Below are 21,513 nucleotides of genomic sequence, written 5' to 3'. Positions count from 1 at the left end.
AATCTTTGAGAAGGCCCATTCTCTGTGGCCTTTCCTCTTACAGAAGAAGCAGGAATTGAGAAATCCTTTGTACAGAGGATTTACAGCTTACAAAGAGCTTCAGCCAAACACGCTACCTTTCAGTTTCCAGTAAGTTGCTTATTTAAGAAAGGGAAGAAGGGGGGCATTTTTCATTGTAATGTAGACTGGTAATTCAGGTTTAATAAAATAAATTTTCACTGATTAGCATGGCTTGTTTTACCTTTCCCCTCCATTCCTCATCCATAAACTGAGAGTAGTAGTGCACAGGTAATTGCTAAATAAAGTGCAGGTACTGTAATTTAAAATAATGTTTTTTTCTTTGGTGTTGAGAAAGAGGGTGGGGAAAGGCAAGGAAAAGAAGAACTTCAGATGTGTAGATAGACCCCACACACACCCTGACTGCTTGCTCTGTCAAATTTACATGATAGGGTAGGCAATTGTTAAAGAAAGTTCCTCCTTTCCTCCTTTTTAATATATATTGAGGAAGTCTTTCAAACAGGAATTTCAGTGCCCAGTCACACCCAGGCTTATGCAGTCTGGGTGGTTTTCACAAGAAGGCATTTCTTGTTGCCATGTCTATTTGCTTGCCCAGGGTGTTACAGCTGAAGTGGTGAGTTTTGCTTTGTTTCTGGCCCGCTCCTGTTCCCTGCTGAGAGAGGGGGATGCAAATGTGTTTAAGTGCTGTATGCAGCTACTGGTGGGCAAAGGGTTTTAATGAAAGTAGGGAGGTAGGGCGAACTGAGGATTTGAAGGTGAACTGCCCAAGTCTCCAGTGAGTCCGCTGTAGAAAAAAGTGTATTTTTGTATTATGTTAATACCTACTGCCAGTGCATGTGGATCATAAGGCAGAAGTACTTAAATCCTCAGAAGTTTTTTTGAACTGTATGAAAATTTGCCCGTTGATACTGAATTTTATAATCCAAGGCTGTGGCAGTTTTTAAAATCAGTTACTAATCTCAATTTGTTGAAAACTCTTTTCTTAAATAGCATCTAGTTTGTTGGCCAGTAGGGTACAATTGGCCGCCTAATTCTCTTTTCTTGCCCTGTTCTTGAGGTTTTGGTGTGGGATGTATAATCGCTTTGACAAAGGAATGCATCCAAAGCAGTGTGTATTGGATCATCTGCTAAGCTGCATCAGCCAAAAGATGAAACTGGAGGACAATGCATCTGAACTGGAAAATGTGAGTCCTGAATCTTATTAATATTTAAAATCACACGATGGTTTTGGCAAATGTAACTGGGATTGAACATTGGCACTGAACAATTGTTTCAGCATGCTGGGCGGAGCTGGGCAAAATGAGGGGTTAAATGACATTGCTGTAATAATTAGGTTTGATTATCAAAATTCTCATCTGCTAGGTAAAAGCTGTGTTGGGTCAAGTTCTGTTGCAGGCTTGTGATGTTCTAATTCTCTAAATGAAGCAGGTGTTAAAAGAACATCTGGGTTTCAACTCTACTCGCAGCAAACTTCAAGGGAGAGAAGAAAAGAATGGGCCTGCTTCCCCCTCCCCCACAATAATATGAATATACAAAAATATTCTTGTTTTCAGCTCGCCCCCACATTTTTCTTTTCCGCCTTCTCGTTCACAAGACACATTGGAAAAACTGATGGTCAATGAGGTATTTAAAACAGTTGAGTTACTTAAGTTGGCTTTCATGTAATGGCCAAAATGTAACAGGATCACGTAGGCTGAATTATCCTCTAGAAGTGGCTACTTCAGATTTGAAGTGCTTTGCTAAAACAAGACGGGGGGAGTCTTGCACATTTACTATTTGTGTTCTGTGGCATTGGAGGGCAGAGATCTTGTGTCCAGAATAACCAATTTCTCTCCTTCAACCCAGAATAATAAAGTAAACAGCAACACGCTTCATGGTTTGGTCACTTCCGATCAGGTTTCCCAGAGAGCTATATTTGTCTGTATGAAGATGTAGATATCTATCTCAGCAGTGCAAGACGGGGAAAAATCCAAAAGGTAGATAGTCTTGTTAGCTGTTGAAGTGCTGTAGTTTTGTGTTTCTGTATGTATTGGGTCTGGCTGGGATGGAGTTAATTTTCCCTATAGCAGCCCTCACAGTGCTGTGTATCGGTAGCTAGCAGGGTGTTGATAACACACCAGGGTTTTGGCTACTGCTGAGCAGTGCTCCACAGCATCGAGGCTCTCTCTCCAACGTTCCCCCCTCACCCAGTAAGCTGGGGGTGGGCAAGATCTTGGGAGGGGACACAGCCAGGACAGCTGACCCAAACTGACCAAAGGGATATTCCATACCGTACGATGTCTGCTCAGCAATAAAAGCTAAAAGAAGGGGGAGGGGGCTTTCGTTATTATGACGTTTGTTTTCCGAAGCAACTGCTACGTGTACTGAAACCCTTCTTCCCAGGAAGTGGCTGGACATCGCCTGCTGCTGGGAAGTAGAGAATAAATCTTTTGTTTTCCTTTGCTTCCATGCACGGCCTTTGCTTTTGCTTTATCAAACTGCCTTTATCTTGACCCACGAGGTGGGTTTTTTTCCATCTTCTTTTCTTCCCCCTGTCCTGTTGAGGAGGGGAGTGATAGAACGGCTTGGTGGGCACATGGCGTCCAGCCAAGGTCAACCCACCACAGTCCTTTTTGGCGCCCAACGTGGGGCATGAGGAATTCAAGATAAGGATAGTAATTGGGAGAGGTGACGGGCAAAACATGGACTGAACAATGTTAGAGAGTGGAATGATTGTGGGGAATTTCAGTTGTTGTAATTGTGGTGCAGGGACGAGGGGTGGATCATGTGTAAATTGTTCATTTTCATTTAGTGTTGTGATGATACTATTTCGGTGTGGGGAATTTTTTTTTGTTGATGTGAGTGAAGTTTGTAAAGATTGTGTGATGAACATGGATTTTAATGATAATTTTTAATGTGATTCACAGAGGCAAGGGGTGGAATGTATTGGATTTGCATGGCAAGGTTGGGGGGGAGGGGGGGGCTACAGGGGTAGCTTCTGGGAGAAGCTGCTAGAAGCTTCCCCCATGTCCAACAGAGCCAGTGCCAGCTGGCTCCAAGATAGACCTGCTGCTGGCTAAGGCCGAGCCCATCAGTGACAGTGGTAGCACCTCTGTGATAACATATTTAAGAAGGGGGGGAAAAAAAAGCCTGCTGGAAAAAACAGTAGCCGAGAGAGGAGTGAGAATATGTGAGAGGAACAGCCCTGCAGACACCAAGGTCAGTGAAGAAGGAGGGGGAGAAGGCGTTCCAGGTGCTGGAGCAGAGATTCTCCTGCAGCCCATGGTGAAGACCATGGTGAGGCAGGCTGTCCCCCTGCAGCCCACGGAGGTCCATGGTGGAGCAGATGTCCCCCTGCACCCCACGGAGGACCCCATGCCAGAGCAGGTGGATTTGCCCGAAGGAGGCTGTGACCCTGTGGGAAGCCTGCGCTGGAGCAGGTTTGCTGGCAGGACCTGTGGACCCGTGGAGAGAGAAGTCCATGCTGGAGCAGGTTTGCTGGCAGGACTTGTGACCCCATGGAAGGGACCCATGCTGGAGCGGTTTGTGAAGAAGTGCAGCCTGTGGGAAGGACTCGCATTGGAGAAGTTTGTGGAGGACTGTCTCCTGTAGGAGGGACCCCCCGCTGGAGGGGGGGAAGAGCGTGAGGAGTCCTCCCCCTGAGGAGGAAGGAGCGGCAGAGACAATGTGTGATGAACTGACCACAACCCCCATTCCCCATCCCCCTGTGCTGCTCGGGGGGAGGAGGTAGAGAAATTGGGAGTGAAGTTGAGCCCAGGAAGAAGGGAGGGGTGGGGGGAAGGTTTCTTAAGATTTGGTTTTTTATTTTCTCATTACCCTACTCCGATTTGATTGGCAATAAATTAAACTAATTTCCCCAAGTTGAATCTGTTTTGCCCGTGATGGTAATTGCTGAGTGATCTCCCTGTTCTTATCTCAACCCACAAGCCTTTCGTTGTATTTTCTCTCCCGTCCAGCTGAGGAGGGAAGTGATAGAGTGGCTTTGGTGGGCATGTGGCATCCAGCCGGGGTCAACCCACCACAGTCCTGTACAGCTGCCTGAAAGGAGAAGTGTGGCTTTTCTTTGTGTTCAAGGCTCTACTTGCAATATCTTTTCTATGTGTATTAAAAAAAAAAAAGCCACAAACGAACCAAAAAACCCCTAAAAATACAGTAGTGGGAGTGTCATCTAAAAATATACCAGTGAGAAGACCTATCAGTGTCCTTTGCTAGGTTAATGTGAACGCTGAAAACTTTAGTTTTATTAATGAAACAATGATGTTTGTATCAATTGTAAGGATCTATGCCCATGTACTTTAATGCTGGATTACGGAGCTGAAAGAGGCACTGATGCAGGACTGTTATGTTGACAGTTGTTTTTTGTATATCCCTGACATCTGGGAATAATAGCTTTCATTAATTTTTTTTAATGTCTTTTTATTTGTGTAGAAACTTCCTTTCCTTGACGGTCCTTTGCCCAGTGAAGCTTGCTCCTTATCTAAAGTAGGACGTGTTGCTTCAAAAACACCGATGCTCAACACTCCTCAGGATTATGAAGTGGAACCACCTCCTGTGTTGAGCAATGGCGCCTCAGCAGAGGATATAGATGTTATGTCAGATGTGGACCAAAAGCACAAAGAGAACCTGTCCCATCACCAGGACCTCCACGATCTTAATGTGACACCATTGACGTTTTAGACTCTGAAGCTAAGGATGGAAAGCTGCAGCGTCATTGATCAGCTCTGAGAACTGTGTTCGATGAACCAGGCGCTTTTGGTGGTGAGTCGTAAGGGAGCTGTGCCCCGCGAGGGTGTAGACCACCTAACCATTTACAGCTAAGTGTGAGTATGCATGTTTGCAGGGAGCTGTGCTCGCTGTAGAGGAGACAGTCTGCATTTGGTTTGGTTCGCATCGTTTTGCAGCTAAAATGAAGATGCATACAGAGCTGCCCAGAAGGCTACCCTGAGTTAGCGTAAACCTTATTTTTCAGTGGAAACACGATGTGTGTTTAAGGTTTATGACTGCCTGCCAGTACTGGTACTTCAAGCTCTAAGAAATCTTGGCCAATTAACATGGGGCTTAGGAGTTGTGCAGTGTTTATAACTGGAGTAGGAAAGATGCAATCCATTTATTCGCAGTGGTGGAGTAAGGTCATCTTAAAATGATAAAAAATTTCAGTTCATCTTAAAATGATTAAAAAAAAATCTGTTCTTAGCTGTGGATGAATCTCTGCATGGACCCTCATCTTGTGGCAGAACTGATTCATTTTTTGTTTCCTATGCATATTTGATAAAAACAAAACCCCCTGTGCCTTCTTATGGAGACCATTTTAATGTCTAGCCATGCAATGTACTATTTTTATTATTGTAGTGTAGAGCGTAGTATTTGGTCGTCTTTGTAGTCCGTATTTTTAAACGAGGTTTTTTATCTGCTGCCAGCTTCTCCAGGATCTTTGCCGATCCCCTGAGTTTAGTAGCTTCTTTCTAGGCCGACCTTTCAAAGAATAAGCTTTTATGGACCTCATTTACTGATGGTGAGAGTGCAGCAAGCCACAAAGGCAGCCTGTAACGTGAATTTTTGACAGAGGGAGGATTAGAAATGTGAAAAGATAGGAAAAAATATATATAGAATTTTTCTCTCTTGTTTTATGATCTTGGTTAAATTGAAGCAAGAGAGTAACTCTTTGTTCTAAGCTGGAATCGATGTGCTTTTCTCACATCCATCGATGAGGCAGTAATTACAGATGAGGTGTGCTGTATTATTGAAATGGGGCCTAAAACGATTACTTCACATCACATGCTGAGTGATTATAGCGAATGTTATCTTAGATGTTAAAATTACATGAACCTTAGAGATGTTTTGTCTGTACTGTCAAGACGTGGGGAGATGAACAGTATCTGTCATGGCAATGAACTTTGTAATTTTGTAAAGCTGGTGACAAAACGTAAATTGGGATGGGACCCCTTATTGGAACAAGAAGTGGACATCTTGGCTTGGTGGCTGTGGCTCCAGCTTGGATTCACTCCAGTGCTTGTTAATGCTACTTGCTTTCTTTAAACTGCAGTAATCTCAGCTGGAGATACTAGTTCAAAGTTGCAGGTTTGAGAGACACACGTATATTCCATTTATACAGAAGTCTTGTGAAGAAACAAGAGCTTGTCTCCCTAGGGAAATGGATGGCCCAGGAAAGCTGTTCCACAGTACTTGTTCTGGACAAGCTTCTATAGATGTGCTTAACTGCACAGAGAGTCCCTTTGTGCAGCTTAATTCAAGATGCTTTTCTGCTTTAATTTAGGTCCTGTTGTTTAAATTAGATGCTTCCATTAGGTCCTTAAAATCAGTTTTTCTCTTTTATAAAATTTGGAAGTAAATTGCAAATATTTTCTAAGTTAGCCCTCCCAATCTACAATAAAAAGTAAAAACATTCCATTATAGCATCGTAAAATGCAATAGCCATTGCTCATGTGCTTATAACCTATGGTGAAATGATGAGGTTAGTTTCAGTGTTAAAGTAGAAAAGGGAAAAAGAAAACCTCCCCTGAGTGTCTCACTTTGGGTAAGAAAATACGTATTTTATTAAGCATATTAAAAGACCCAAGGAAGAAGGGCAATACCTGAGAACACAGAGTTTCTTCATTGTCTAGAATGGCAAAGAGATTTTTAATGTTGCAGGATTTTAAATCTTAGAGCAAGTAATAGAGTTGTTTTCAAAGTAGGAATGAGAGAACTACAGTCTGCGATTGATTTAAAAACTAAGCACATAAAATACTGAACCAGATATGCTTAAGCAGAAGATGTTTGAAATTTGTTATGTGGGTACATATCAAAAATACCACCTCGTGCAACAGCTATATATTTTATTTTGAAGGATGCACATTTCTGAATGTATCTTCTCTTAATCTCAAGATGAGTATCTGCTGTTGAGTCTCTTTGCTCCTAAAAAAGAGATCTGCTAAGCTCCTAACGTTAGGTTAGATAGTCTACCAGCCTTTTGTTTGCCATATCCACGTACTCCTCAAGTGAAGAGATAGCATCCTAAGTCTTAATCCGGCTGCTCTAGATACCCAGGGTTCGGAATCTGCTGTAGATCTCCACTGGAGGGTGCTGGGGAGGTTATTTCCCTTGGCCTCTTTATAGTGTAAAAGCTCAATTTCCCACGTGCACTTTGCAGTTTGGAGCCCATTTTATATGGACTGATAGATCAACCCTGCCTTTTCTTTCTAAGTGGTAGAAGAGTGGATAGTATGCACGGCTTCTTAAATGGAGAACTCTAAAATCATAAATGAGACCAAGACAGGCACTTTTTAGGACCAGTTATTCTAGATGTCATCAGTTCTTTTAATGTGTTCTCTAATGAAAATTAGAGATACAGAACTGTAGAGAATCTTGATGACCACTGAAGGATTTAGACATACCATTGGTTAATATTTGTATAAAAACATTTTGCAGGTTTCGATAAATGTTTACACATTGCCTCACCTTTTAAATTACCATAGATTATCTTGAAAAAAGTGTAATAATCTTTGCTTATCCCTAAAACGCGATGCTGACATCTCCACAAATCCTTCTTGACTACAATATTACTACAGGTGCATGTAACCGTGAAAAGATTACTTCATACACTGAAAGTATTAGTAAGCTTTTGGTAATCTTGCTGCTTTTGACTTCAGTAACAAAACAATGGATGACTTTATACTTTGAAATGCAAAACCTAGCTTAAAAAAAAAAAAGGGGTAATGGTCTGTCTTTTTAAACCTCTTGGATTTAATGTATACAGACTTGGTCAAAGCCTACAACATATTAAAAATCATTCCCTCTGGTGCTGTAAATTTGTGGGGCTGGAAAAGATTCCAGGGTTTCCTGGCTTTCCATGAGATTATTTGTTTGAAAACTGATCAGCTAGAAGCTTTTTAGTTTTGACAGTAACTCTTATGTGTTTCAAGACCAAAAATGAAAAGCTGTTCAAAGCACTGCAGCCTGTCCTCAGGTCTCTGCTCAGCTAGGATGGGCTTCCCAGGCCTTGCAGAAAGCCTGTGTTCCCCTCGTTACGGAGTGCCCTGCTGATAGTGGTGAATGACTTGATTAGGTGTTCCCTAAAAGTGTTAAAGGCAATCTAAAAGCTGTTACGTAGGAATCTTTCACCAAGCACTGTTTGGTGAAAAGTTACTATAACTTATTTATTCCCAGTGGAGCATCCATGTGTTGTGAAGTCGCGAATACTGTTTTTTATTTGGAGCTGTTAACTGAACAATGCAACTTGTTGCTTTCCATTTGGATTCTTGTGACTGGGAGAACTGGGAGGGAGGAGGGATCCTGTTTGCTGCGGATGGGCTCTGTTTGTGTAAAACTCTTCCTTTTCTGGAGCACCTCTTGCTTTACCAAGATACTCCATGGTATCATGGTTTCATGCCTGTACATAGTGTCTCTCTTGCCAGAAATAGGTCTAGCACTGCAATGGGCAAGCACCTGTAACATTCTGTGTTAAAGCTACTACTTCAAAGTAGAAGAGGGACTTGTGTGGCTTTATTTCTCGGTTGAAATGTCTTAATGAGAGCTTCAGAATGCTGGATTCTTAAATTGTATTTTGTTTTGGAATTGTCACCTGTAGTAGAGAAAATCCAATCGGTGCTGTTTGCTTTACAGAAAAAAGGGGAATCATTGGTTTGCCCATAGCTGTTGTAACTCTCAGTTGGCCCTCTTTCATGGGAGAGAAAAAGCGGTTTGTTAAAGCCTGTAGGCATAATATACTTCTAGCTGCACGTTCTGTTCCTGCTCCTAGTGAATGCCTTTCATTGAAGCGCTTAGAACGAAAATGCACCTGCTATGTGGGTGCTCACTGGTACATGAAGTTACGCCGACTAGGATGGAGAAGGAGACTTGCTTGTAGGTAGCTGGTAAGCTCCAGTTTGCTTCAGTAAGCTTCTCAAGTCCTGGTGAGAGAGGCTTGCTGGGAGCTGAAGGTGTGCTGAGCTTCACAGGATCTGTGCCTTGAGCTAGACCGTGTTGGGTTACAGGCGCAAATCTCCATGTTGGCAAAGTGCCCCGTGTCTGTTGTTTCCATCGGGTTTGGAGATGGTGAGCCCTAATAGGTGCTCAGAAAGCACCCTTCCATCTAACAAAGCTGTTAGCACCTGCAGGGAAAGCATTTAAAAGAGCTCTTGTGCCAGACGCTGCTTCAGTTTACTTTCTGGCAAAACTGGGTTTTGGGTAGCTTCGGTGCCTGCCAGTTGCTCCCCCAAAGGGATCATTTCTTGGCACTATTTAGTAATGAATACTCGCGAGTGACCAGGAGAGTTCAAAATGTGTCTGCTGTTTTGCTCTTCTCCCCTTCCCTACCACTCTGCGTTGAGTGCTGGGGTCGTTTTTTGTACGGACCTAACAGAGTTATTCCTTGTTTACATACTGTCCCTCTTGCACATACAGGCACTTCCCCTGCCTCGGGGCAGAGTGGGGGGAAGAATCTGTTCTGAATGTAGTAGTTTTGTTTTAATTGATACAGAGCACTTGATTAATTAGATGAGGAATGTCTTGAACCAGGTGATGTTAAAGTCCATGTTTTTGTAAGCATCTTTAGCACTAAGAGCAGCCAGGTCGGTGCCAATTGCAGTCGGTGTAATTTGTTAGGGCAAGTATTCTAATGTACAGCACTGTGTCCTTTTGGCATCTCTGAACTACAAAAGCAATGCAGAAAGAGGGTAGGTTAAAATGGTTGACCTACATCTCTTCTCATATCATTTATCTATGTATATGCGTCTGTATTTAATGTAGCAGCATACTACTGGAATAACTTGTAGCACTGGATCTAGTCATATGTAACTGAGCACACATACGTACTTTCCCTATCATCCACAAACTGATCTTTGTAGGAACGTACCTAAAATTGTGTGTAGTACTTGGTTGAAAATTGTAAATGTTTTTGCTGTTTCTGTAAGTCAGTCGCTATTTTTGTCAGTGTAACTGTTAAGGGACAGTTGTATAAAATTGTGGATGATGAAATCCTGTATTCTTGAATGTGCTGCGATGGCTGTATACATGTAAGTCATTTTAGTTAATGCACTGCTTAAAAAAAAGAAATTGTACCGTGTTTAGAGGAGCACTGTGTCTTCTTTTCTCTAAATGTATTTGTTCCATGAAGTTTCACTTGTATTACAGTTTATTTTTATTCCCTACAAAAATAAATACCTTGCCTTTTTAAAGTAAATGACTAGTCTGTTTATTGGTTAATTAAACTCAAAGCAGAACTTCATACTTGGAAATGCAAAGTCAATTTGAGACTCTTAAGTAGTGAGCTTATCTTAAGGTGAGTGTGATTCCACTTCCTCTTCTTTTACAGAACAGAAACTAGGTGACCTCACTGGCTTCGGAGGGACTGCTGAGTGCAGCCCTGCTTAGTGTCTTTTAAAAAAAAAAAAAAAAAAAAACAAAACCAAAAAACAAACCCCAAAAGTAGTAATACTAATGAAGCTGTACTAAATCGTATATCTTCTGTGTATTTTGTTACTCTGACTTTTTTTTTTTTAAATTAGATTTGTCTTTATATATTAAAACCAAGTACCTTTTCAGAGTTTTCTTCCTCCTGGAAAGCTGTGTATCCCTCACCCATGGATAAGTCTGTCTACAGGTGGCTCCAGGCTGACTTAAAAAGCTTTCAGAGAAGCAACTAGACCTTTCTTCTGGCCTGCTGTAAGGAATTGAGTCTGACCTTTGTGGGTGTTGCGTGGTACCAGGTGAAGAGATTTTTTTCTGATAGCTTTGGGTGAAGAATCTGTGGTCCATCTGCTGATGGTATCATTTAAAAATGCTCTTTTATCCAATTCTTTTTAATCATAACTTCAGTAGTGAGTCAAGGTGGGATTTTTTTTCTGAGTGCAGACAAACTCAAGTGAGGTGGGAGAATGCTCAAGGAAGAGGGAGATTGCAGGTGCAAAACTTGCCTCATGTTTATAACCAAGATTGGAATCAGTGCTTTATTAACTTGGAGCTGTGCAGTAACAGTCAAATCCTACCATTAAATATAGATCTGCGAAGCAGAGAGAAATTAGGTGATATGAGCTAATTTGATGTTTATAAGGTTTTACAAAATGCTTCAGGACGCCATTTGGATTGGTAAATTCATGTAAATGGTTTCAATCTGTGTCTGGCAAAGCAATGTAGGCTATTTTAGTAATTAATTTTAAAATAAGCATTGGAAGTTTTTAATACTCTGTGTGGGAGGTGGGGGAACTGAGTGACAGGGATGTAACTTGCAGGAGAACATGCTGAAGGTCAGCGGGAGAGATGGAGGAACCATTTTTCCCAGGTCAGTTTAGCACCAGACCGTTTGGCCTTTAATCCTAAATACGAATAGCCCTGAACTATCCGTCGTCAGTCGGGGGGGTAAGGATGCGAACACAAGGCATAGGCCCAAGACCAATACTTGTTACCCAGCTCCTGATGAGTATTTTCCACTGCATCCTAAAAATGGGTAATTCTTTTCTATGTATTAAGGCAAAAAATACCCCTGACACTTGGGTATACTCAGTCCCCAGATGTTTCAAAGTCTTTTTTTCCTTCTTGCTAATTTTAAATGTTCTTAATGTTGCCAGTGGAATCCTTCATTTACCTAAATTAGACTTGCCTTGCATTTAATTGGATTATTAGCATTAACACTGACTAGAATTGATAAAGCTGTAATTTACATTTGGGGAAAACTTACTGTCTGGCTGACAGCATCTTTGCTGAGGATGATTTAAAACTTCCCTATTGAAGCTCACTTTAGCTTTGAGGGGGCAGGTTCCATTCAGAGTTGTCGTAGGAGTATTGCTAAAGACTTATGTTTTTAAAAGCTCTCAGGAAATACCTTACGCTGAGTAAACATACTGATCGGTAAACTTAATTGGAGGCATGTACTGAAAAATCACTGGTTTAAGGTCAAGCCTGCTGTTCTAAGTTCAGATAGAAAAAGCAGTTAAGTTAACCTGCTTTCTTGTGGAGGTCCAGGTTCACGTGTGCCAAGGATACCTGAAAATGTGGATTCACTTTCATTCTGCATCGGTGCCTTCTTTGTTGCAGTAGAGCAATACTAGTGATTTTTTTTTTTTGGTAGCAATGTAACCTTGTACTCAAGTTTTATTCAATTCAGTTACCCAGCAGTCAAAGATGCTGATTGAACAAACAGATGATGATTTGCTAGAGATACATTGGTGTTAAGGCTTCATGCATATATGTAAAATGGATAAACTCCTCTGGTATTGAAGGCAGACTACAAATTTTTGGGTTGCTGACTTTTAAAAGGAGAAAAAGAAAAAAAAGCCAGCCCAGACTAGCAGCAGAAGGAGCATTTTTTAATCTGTTTACACAGGCAAGGACATGAGATGGTCTCATTGCACTCAGTATGGCGCAGGAACAGGACTGAACCTTCACTGTAGCCATTCCCTGCTGAGAGGGGAGACGTTCTCGAACCCTGGCGCAGGTCAGTCGGCGTGCGGGGCTGCTGCAGATCCCCTGAAGTTCAAATCCCTAACTAAAGTGACGTTTTGTCCTCAATAATGTTTCTTTAATGATAGGCAGAAGGTGTGTTAATTGTAATTTCTCTGGCATGTGATCAGCTTTTAAATTCAAGTGTTTTCCTGTAATTTGTATTTTCTTTCACTTGGGGGGAGAGGAGGGGATGGGGGGGGATACGAACCCCAGTAGCCTTAAGAGTAATAACCCTTCTGTACGTCAGACCAGAGCCCTGTTTCCCGTCGCTCTGTTGCAGTGGTTTCGGGAAAAGTGAACACTACTTACTGAATCTGATTTTTTTCCCCTCTCTCTCTCTCCCAACAAAGAACAGGTCTTGGAGCCTGCTCAGCTGTGGGAGAGAAGCAAGGAATCCAGTGTGAGTGGGAATCAATACAAACATAAGCCCCCTCGCAGAAACCCCATGTATGGATCTGCAGAATTAGCAGGCGCTGCTCTTGGCCGATGGCTTTGCAGTCTAACACACCGGGAGCCAGGCAGACGTACGGACCAAAGGCTGAGGCTGACCTGACTCTCCAAAGTTTGAATATTCTGCAAGCATTCTGGTTTTTGTACAGTAACTAAGGGCAGTGCCCTCCCTGGTGAGGCACGTAAAGGGACAACACAGAGACTTTTACAGATCTTACCCGACAAAGGGGAAACCAGGGAGAGGATAAAGGTATGGAGAGTCCATTTGCCATTTTAAAGAAATCTGGTCTGATTCTTGTGTTTTATCCTACTCATATGTCCCCTCATACAGCAGTTCAGAACTTGGATACTTTCGTTTTCGTTTTCCTGGGTTTTTTGGTGGGTTTGGAGTTTTGGGGTTGGTTTTTTTTGGTTTTGGGGTTTTTTTTGGATGACGAGTAATGTTTTGAAAGCAATGACTTTTGTTGTGCAGTGATCCACTGTGTGTGTGGCTTGACAAAGTGTTTGGGGTAAATCTGGCAGTTCACATGGATCAGAAATTCTGTTTCTGAAAGGCGATTGTTGCAGTCTTACCTGCTGTTGGAGAATCCTTTAAGAGCAGATAGTTCTCCCATGCCTGCTCTTATCGCCTGATATTTTGAATAATCAAAAAACCCTTCACTTACTGAATATATGGTTTGTGATCTCAGGGCAAAGATGCTTTTGGGGGTGGCATGACTCAGAGCTGATTATTAGAGTTTTACTTCCTCCTCAAAGCTTTGGATGAAAACCAGCACATTTTAGTACTGTAAAAAATAAAAGCAGAGAAGACCCCCTACTTCTTCCAGGAATAACTTCTGAGCGTCGCCAGCCCTGGAGCACACTTAGAAGAGCATACTGGGGCAAACAGGCAGATTTACGTGAACGAGCCGCGTCGCGCAGATAACTCACGTGAAGAAGAGCGGGCACGTGCTGACTTTGGGTTCTGTATTTCAGGTCCCCAATGACCATCTTCTCGCATCAGTTTACAGCCACTGGCTCCAGCGCATCTTCGGATCTAAAAGGAAAGGGGCTCCTGGAAGGCGGTGGAAGCCGGGAGCCGTCTTGCAACGCTGCCGAACTTCTGGGGCTCCGACGCTGCCGAAATTCCTCGAGAAATCACAGCTTGTGGAGGAGAAGAAACAGTTCCTGGGTTCCTCCTTCAGTTCTAACTGCATATTTTGTATGTTAATGCACCTATTAAATTGTGAAGTGCCTAAGAAGGGGCCCTGGGAGCTGTTGCTGTGCGGGAGCGTACAGTGTAGGCACCGGTAGTTGGTCCGCAGGTGTTCGTGCCCTCTCGTGGTTAATATCTGAATCTCGTTGCTGCTGGAGCCACCTCCAAGCTGGGTGGTGAGAAGGTGGCCAGCAGAATAGGCAGGTGGAAGTGCCGGAAAGCTGCGAGCAGATGTTTTGATCGGCACGGAGGGGAAACTCCCAAGTTCAAAGGCTTTGCTGCGGTTTGGCAGTGACTTACAGTTCAAAGGCAGGAGTCAGAAGTAGCCCCACACAATAACTGTGCGTTTCCGACCTTGAGGACTGTTAGTAAATCCTTAATCCCTGCAAAATGGTTTATTTGGTACTGTTTAGCACTAAACTTTTAAATCGGAATGCTTAGCGGTGTTAAATCAGAAAGCTCATTACCTCTCTTCAGCTGCGTTAATAACTATAATCTCTTTAATGGAAGCAACTTCATTGGACCGGATTTACCTTCCCAAAAAACCTTCTTGACTGGCATTAAATATACTTCTGCCCTGTAATTCTTCCCCAATTAATGGAGAGCTGATAAAGGAGTTGCTTTGCCTGGAGCACGTGGCGGGTCAGCCAGCGGCTCGGGGCCAGCCCTCGCACTTGGAGCTCAGGCAGAAGGTGAAGGCTTCTCCCGACCCCTCAGCCTTCCCCGGGGTTTGAAGCGCTGGGAAGCTTATCCGAAATGGGTCAGGCTTATCAGTTGTCTCTCCTTGGGCCCCCGTTTGGGGTTTATGTGAATCTGCTGATTTAAATACCCGTGCAGGATGTATTTAACGTGTTTCTTTGGCTGTTAAGGGAGCGCAAGGAGTATTTCGGTTTGCGTTCTTCCAGTTGAGGGTGGATTTATCAGCGAGTGCTTCATTAGTATTCGGTTTAATCTCCCTTACCAAAGAGCTGGTCTTGTTTCTAAGATTTCTTTTCTTGGTTAACAACTAAACGGCAGCAGCAACAACAAAAGAATATGCAGTTTATCATTAAATTTTCCATTCAAGGATTTTCCTTTCATCTCTAAGTTCCCTTACAGTTCCCTACATCTCATATTTTCTAACGTGTATTCATTTTCTTGTCTGTATCCCCCTTTTTTCACATTATAATACACTGTCTTTTTAATTGCTGCTTTTATTTCTGCATTTTGTTGAAGGGGCTTCCAGCCAGGCTTGGCTTTTCTGACTGCAGCATCCCGCTTGTGGTTGCAGCTTCTTGACACTTAATAAACCCTGAACTCCCCGCTCTTGCTCCGATGTTTATCCACACTTCTCCTACTCGATAATTCCATTTATAGTGGTGACTTTGGGAAATTGATCTTTTTGAAGTAACGATCTATTTTTGAGTGAATTTGGAGAGAGTGAAACTATGAGGAAGCCAAAAGGCTAAAACCTATCAATATTGAACATTTTCCCGCTCTCCATGCTTTTCGCAGCGCGACTACAAACTGCGTGCGGTGGTGATTGCGGGGACATCACAAAGGCTTTGCAGAGCCCCCTGATTTTACTTCTTGCAGCAGTGGAGATTTTTCTGCTGGATAATTTGGTTCCCCTCTCGTTATCTAGTACCGCTGATAACGCTGCCTCAGCCTGTCAGACCATTCCTGCTCCACCCTTTAAACCTTGGAAAAGGTTTAAAGGGAACTGGATAAAATACGATTACACTTACCGGCTGACAGCTTTTGATAAGACAGCCCAAACGCTGCTTCCCGCTTGTTTTGTTTGCCCCTGTAAAGTTTTCTGCCTTGCTATGTGCTGCTTAATTTTATGAAGCCAAAGAAGTGGTTTGTTCTGGCAGGTTTAGCTGGGAGGGAAGCCTAAGGAGCAGCTCAGGCGAGAAACGGGGACTGTCTTCAGTGCCTTTTGTTCTTCTTGTGTTTAATAAACAATTCTGGATGTTGCGAATGGTCGTTTGTATTGCTCTGCAAGTGGAAAAGGCGGTCGGGAGAGGGGTTAAGAGGGAATCCATTTGGGTGACTGGCAGCAACCAAGATAACGTAGAGGCCGGTACTGCGGCAGGGAACGCGCTGCCCTGGCAGGGGACTCCAACCGCCCGGCACCCTGCGATTTCTGCAAGGAATCGGTGAAGCAAAGGCTTTGTGTCTGCTCGGATGGGTCAAGCAGCCTCCAGCACCTGTCCCAGCCTCCCCCCGCCTTGCTGCCCCTCTCTATATTTACCCAGGGGGAACTTTCCAAGAATGGAAGTGGTAAGATAAAACCCCTGAGGGGCTAAAATTAGCCCCAGCGCCCTGGCCCTTCTCCCCGCCGTGGCATTTCAGCTGTGAGCTTGACAGCCTGCGTCGTTCCGGTCGCACAGAGCAGAGGTCCATCTCCGACGCAGCAAGATCTCTCTTTCTCTCCTTTGTGGGGTTTTTTTTCCTGTTTAAACCAAGGGAGAACTTGCCATGGGACCGCCGCTGCCTCGCCCGCCCTGGCTGTGAGCATCGCCTACCTCCCAAAGGTAAGGCAGCAGCATAATGACGCCTAGGCAGCGTCGGGCCATGGAAGGTAACTTGGTAACCAGTTGTAAAAGCGTGAGCGTATTCTCTGTCACCTTTAGCTCCCGTCATAATCTCTTTTTTTTGGGGGGCGTCTGCAGATGCATGGACAGCTTCCTTCAGCTCAAGAGGCGGCAACTCTGGTTTGGGCTCTTCTGGTTGAGGAACATCTGTGAGCTTCCCACGTGAGTGCTTACCCTGTCAGAGAAACGTCCCTTTGGGGATGCTTGTTTGTGTGTTCAGGAAATGTTACAGCTGGTTTTTTTTACTTTTCCAGATTATTCCCCTTGGGAATATAACTGGGCCTTCTTTTTGAATCAAATTTGCAATAAACCCCCCACCCCATTAGCCACATAGGTGCGGGGTTTCCAAAGCTCCCGAGCTTGTTATCAGCGTGTCTAATGAATAACAGTAATGTTATAATTTCACGTATTTCTGTATGAATTGCCTGGGTTAGCGTAACAGGTGGAAGCGCGGCAGAGCTTTGCCGTCGCTCGCTGCCATCAAACTTGCTCTACTTAACCGAGATGCGAAGCTGCGCCGGTGGGCTTGCGCGGGGGATCCCTCCGAGCTTGCACGTCTTGCCGCCGCAGGCGGATGTGGGACGAGCCTCCCGTGACTGCCTCGTTACAGTCAGGCTCGTTTGCAGAAAGAGGCTAATTGCTCGGTGCAGCTCCTTGCCTCCTCCAGGGGAGGATCAGAGGAGCCGCCTGGGGAGACCGAGCTCTGCCACTGCCACCTCTCCCCCAGGAAATCCGAGATGCTATGGGGCTGCGATGTGGCCAGAAATTCCTCTGCCCTTCCCGGCAGACGGCGTTTCCCAGCTGCTCAGGTGCCGGCCGGGGCATCGCATTCCTCTCCCCTGCTGCCGCTCGGCCACGGCGAGGCCAGATCCTGCACCAAGCGCCTGGCAAACCTGTCAGGGCTCAGTCGCAGCTCCGGTGTGATCAGCTCAGCACCCCCTCACCTTCCTCCCGCCACCCCGTACCCCCCGCTATAAAAATCCCAGACCCTTCTTGCAGCCGCGCTCCTCGGGCTCGAGTAGGCAGGAGAGAGGAGAGGGTTTGCTGAATTGAAACGCTGATGTCGTTTCAGGAAGGGCGATGCTGAAAGTCCTTAATCAAACCAGCCACCTTCACGTTCATTTCATCTCCTAGTTTGAAATCAAATCCCTTTAAAAAGTGGCAGAGTGTAAAAACCTTACAATGCTGCCGGCTCCTAAATTAAAACCCCTCTGAGATTTCTGTGCGTCCCAAAATACTCAGAAGTGCAGGTGCTGCTGAGGCTTCAACACGAGCCTTGGCCCGTACGAAGCAGAGTTGATTCCGTGCTCTTCGCTTAGCAGCTCCCCCAGAGAACGGCTGGCTGGGGTGACTTCGGAGGGTTTTGGGCAAATGGGTGGCTTCATCCACCAGCGGGGTCCTTGCCAGAGCCTGTGGCCGCCCAAGAGCCTTCCTGAGCCCAAGGTGCGAGTAGCCCACGAGTAGACTCACAGCCTTTATCGCCTCAGGGGCTAGCAGTACAGCATTCAATAATTTACAAAAATAAAGTAAAAGCCTGTGAGCTCCCCCATGCAGCGTTTGAACTCCAGCACCAGAGTCAATTATCTCGGCGCGTTCTTGATCGCGGCGTTTTAAGGGGAGGTGGCCCACGTATGTGCTCCAGCAACGACCTCCGTCTTTGCCTTAGCCTTTCACCAGCGTGGATTTCCTCACCCGCCGTGGCAGGGCGATAAGCATGTCAGCAGCATCATAACCCAATGTTATTCGTATTTTTTGTTTGAGAATCTTCCTTAAATTGTGTATTAAAAATAATAATAATAATAAAAAAAAGATGGTGTTGGTGTCGGGGCTGGTTCTAACCCTGTGGTGGTGGTGGTGTTTCTGTTGTCCTGTAGATCTCTGGCTTTACCATTTACGATGAAAGCGGTACATGGGAGACAGACCAAAAAAAATGAGTCTAATGGATATCACTAAAATGTTCTCCATGCTCCAGCCCAGAGAAGATGAAGAAGACAACGGAGAAAGCGAGGTGCTGAACCGAGCGGTATCCGAGGACGATTACCAAACCCTAGATAACCTCTTGTCCCAAGACAGGTACAAGAGGTTCATCAACCGCAGGAGCGGCTGGGGGGTACCCAGCACCCCACTGCGCCTGGCCGCCACATGGGGCCGCGTCAGGAGCATGAAGGTCCTCTTGGCCCACGGGGCGGAGGTGGACAGCCTGGACGTGAAGGCTCAAACCCCGCTCTTCACGGCAGTCAGCAACGGCCACCGGGAATGCGTGAAGGTCCTCCTGGACGCGGGGGCCAGCCCCGTCGGCAGCATCTACAACAACTGCTCACCGCTGCTCATCGCCGCGAGGGACGGGGACGTGGACATCCTGCAGCAGCTCCTGGACCACGGTGCGGAAACCAACGTTCAAGCGAGGCTGCCCGAGTGGGCTGCCAACTCGGTGGCTTGTTCCGGTCCCCTCTACCTCGCCGCCGCGTACGGGCATCTGGAGTGCTTTAAGATGCTGTTGCTTTACGGTGCCGATCCCAACTATAACTGCACCGAGGAGAGGGTGATTGCCCAGATCAAGGAGCCCAAGACTCTGCTGGAAACCTGCCTGAGGCACGGCTGCAGGAGTGAGTTCATTGAGCTGCTCATTGACTTTGGAGCCAACGTGTACTTGCCCAACGTCGCGGTAGACGAGACGGCACCCCGCAGCGAGGGCCTGGAGCTGCTCCTGCAGGCGAGAGGTAATCTGTGTGCATGGCCCCAAGGCTGGAAACGAGCACTAATTTTGCTCGTTTGGGTGCAAGTTGCTTCAGATTCCCCTTCCCTTTACCTCTGCTTCCCAATAGCCTTACCCAGGCTTTCTTACACGCTTCGACTCCCTTTGCGGCATCGCTTGAGTGCGTGGGTCTCTCTAGTCTTAAACTCTTGAGGTATTGTCGCTATTTTACTCTGAACTCTTATTCCTTCCTCTCCCCCAATGATTGCTGTGTTTAGGCCAAAAACCCCAAGTCTCCAATACTAAAAACAGCAAGAGAAGGACATCACAAGGTTAATCCACCACCGCTGATTAAATCTGAGGGCTTGGATACGCATGCTACCGCAGGAAACTCCGAAAACAAATTGCTGGGATTTGGTGGGAGAGTGTCACGGGAGGGCTTGTTTCTAACAAATATCCACCAAATAGCCCCAATTTCCACTGCTGGCTGCGGCTGGAGGCAGGCTACCTTGTTTTGGGTCTGGGGTGCGACTCGGTGCAGCCACCACGTACATTTACGTGGTTACCTTCCCTCTTGGACTCAACGCAGCGTCTGCTTTTCATGAATATTTCCAGACGCTCACTAAAGAAGCTGCTTTCAAGGAGGGTCCTTGCTGCGGTCGGTGCTGGCCTGGAGCACGCAGGGATTTCCGCAGCCTGTTTTTTCCAGTTAATATAAATCTCTTGGGTTAAAGGCTGCTTTTCACCATTACTCTCCTTTCTGCTGCTCAACTTGGGCTCTCCTGTACTGCCTACGTCCCGGAAAACTGCACTTATCTCCGTATGACGGTGGAAGATTTCATCTCTGTATGCCCAGCTCCCGTGAAACGCATGCTGCAAAGCTCGTGGCAGAATACGTGGCGTAACCAGCCCTAGCAAAGACATTTAGTTTTGGTCCGTCAACGTCCCTTTTTTTGGATAAGGGCCGGGTTAGAGGGCAGCGGGGTTGTGTGTCTTGAAGGTGACCATCTCATTTTTTCCTCCCTCTCCTTACGCAGCTCATCCCAAGTCCTTGATGTCTCAGTCCAGGCTGGCGATGAGACGCCTCCTGAAGCAGGCTGGCCGCCCGCACGCCCTCGGCGAGCTGGCGATCCCCGGGGTCCTGGCCAACTACCTCCGACACCAGCCGTGACGCGCAGCCCACCACCGGAGATACCCGCCCCGAATACGTGTCGAGCACCCCAATTAAAAGCCCCTCTGACGTCTGCGCAGTGTGAAACCGCCGTGAATTTGTGGTCGCAAAGTGATTTTTGCTTACGAGGTGTCTCCGAAAAGCGGTGCCTGTGCAAAAAGATGGTCAGGGAAGGGCGGGGAGGAAACAGAGGAGGCCTCAGCTCCAGCTCTGCATCAGGGTGATGGTAGAGCAGGATCAGATTTAGCTGGGTTTGGATTTAAACCCTCTTTACTGAAGGATTTTACACATTTAATTGATACTGGTTGGAGAAGGGGCTGGGAAAAGGCGTGGAGGGCAGAGGGAGAGGAGCAAAGGCTGCTTTTACCTCCTCCCCTCCTGGGGAAGAGCGGGAAGGAGGGAGGCACGATCGGGCTTCGTGCCTGCGGGGTCTCAGCTGCCTCTAAACCCCCTTTCCCGGAGAGGTTTTGAAGTGCCTCCTCCCTTCGGCAGCCCGTCGAGGGCAGAAGGGAGGCTGGACCCGGCCGTGCGCGCCCAGCCCATCACCGCTGCGTCGCCGTGGCTGGGGTGCTCCTGACCCCGCGGCCGTGTCGGTGCAAAGCCCAGCGCTCGCAGGCAGCAGCACAGGCAGGGGCTGGGTGAGTAGCCAGGGCCAGAGCCTCCAGCCTCCCCGACTCTCGTCTCCTCACCCCAGCTCTGTCTCTAAACATCATCTTACTCGCCTCACAAGTGGTTCACGTTATGGCCAAGGGATCTTTTGTGATGGGGAAGGTTTGTTGTTTTGTTTTGTTTTTTTTTAATTAAGAATGTTGCTACTATTCTTATTAAACTATCATGATCCGTTTGGTGAAATATCCTTTAATCGGAAGAGCCTGGCAGCCCAGCCGGCATCGTTTGGAAGGGATGCAGGGAAACGCTGCAGCCGGGGAGTTTCAGGCTGAGCCTGGAGCGGGGCATCTCGGCGGCG

The 21,513-nt window shown here is 45.9% G+C and overlaps 2 protein-coding genes across 8 annotated transcripts in view; both read left to right on the top strand.

The window, feature by feature from the left end:
* The window catches only part of LOC142415263 (phosphatidylinositol-3,5-bisphosphate 3-phosphatase MTMR8), a 31,528-nt gene extending 18,477 nt beyond the window's left edge, over nt 1–13,051 (top strand). Inside the window, exons 12-15 of one of the 6 annotated variants that reach the window (XR_012777335.1) lie at nt 1–129; nt 1,076–1,202; nt 4,447–4,838; nt 10,561–10,672. Coding sequence is in view for 5 of the 6 variants with exons in the window: in XM_075513362.1 (XP_075369477.1) it covers nt 1–129; nt 1,076–1,202; nt 4,447–4,695 (505 nt within the window). In the remaining variant the exon portion in view is untranslated. The other 5 variants (XM_075513366.1, XM_075513365.1, XM_075513362.1 and 2 more) reach the window with 5 other exon arrangements.
* A 3,403-nt stretch (nt 13,052–16,454) lies between these two features.
* Nucleotides 16,455–20,685, top strand: ASB12 (ankyrin repeat and SOCS box containing 12). Of its 2 annotated transcripts, XM_075513309.1 has the most exons (4): nt 16,455–16,620; nt 16,759–16,842; nt 18,555–19,400; nt 20,413–20,685. In XM_075513309.1, exons 3-4 carry the CDS (start codon nt 18,590–18,592, stop codon nt 20,544–20,546), a joined length of 945 nt encoding a protein of 314 aa, XP_075369424.1. In that variant the 5' UTR covers nt 16,455–16,620; nt 16,759–16,842; nt 18,555–18,589; the 3' UTR covers nt 20,547–20,685. The 2 variants fall into 2 exon arrangements, with proteins under 2 accessions (XP_075369424.1, XP_075369425.1); XM_075513310.1 differs by lacking the exon at nt 16,455–16,620 and having other exon boundaries at nt 16,658–16,842.
* The last annotated feature ends 828 nt before the right edge of the window (nt 20,686–21,513 follow it).

Source organism: Mycteria americana, chromosome 10 (genome assembly GCF_035582795.1).
Source record: "Mycteria americana isolate JAX WOST 10 ecotype Jacksonville Zoo and Gardens chromosome 10, USCA_MyAme_1.0, whole genome shotgun sequence".
In the NCBI taxonomy this organism is placed as follows: Eukaryota; Metazoa; Chordata; class Aves; order Ciconiiformes; family Ciconiidae; genus Mycteria; species Mycteria americana.
This window is presented reverse-complemented; position numbering and strand designations above follow the sequence as displayed.

Bases quoted from the DNA above. Each gene is read 5' to 3' on its own strand.
- ASB12 (XM_075513309.1), top strand. From the start codon at position 18,590: ATGGGAGACAGACCAAAAAAAATGAGTCTAATGGATATCACTAAAATG. The intron at 19,401-20,412 runs GTAATCTGTGTG...CTCCTTACGCAG, and splicing joins GCTGCTCCTGCAGGCGAGAG to CTCATCCCAAGTCCTTGATG.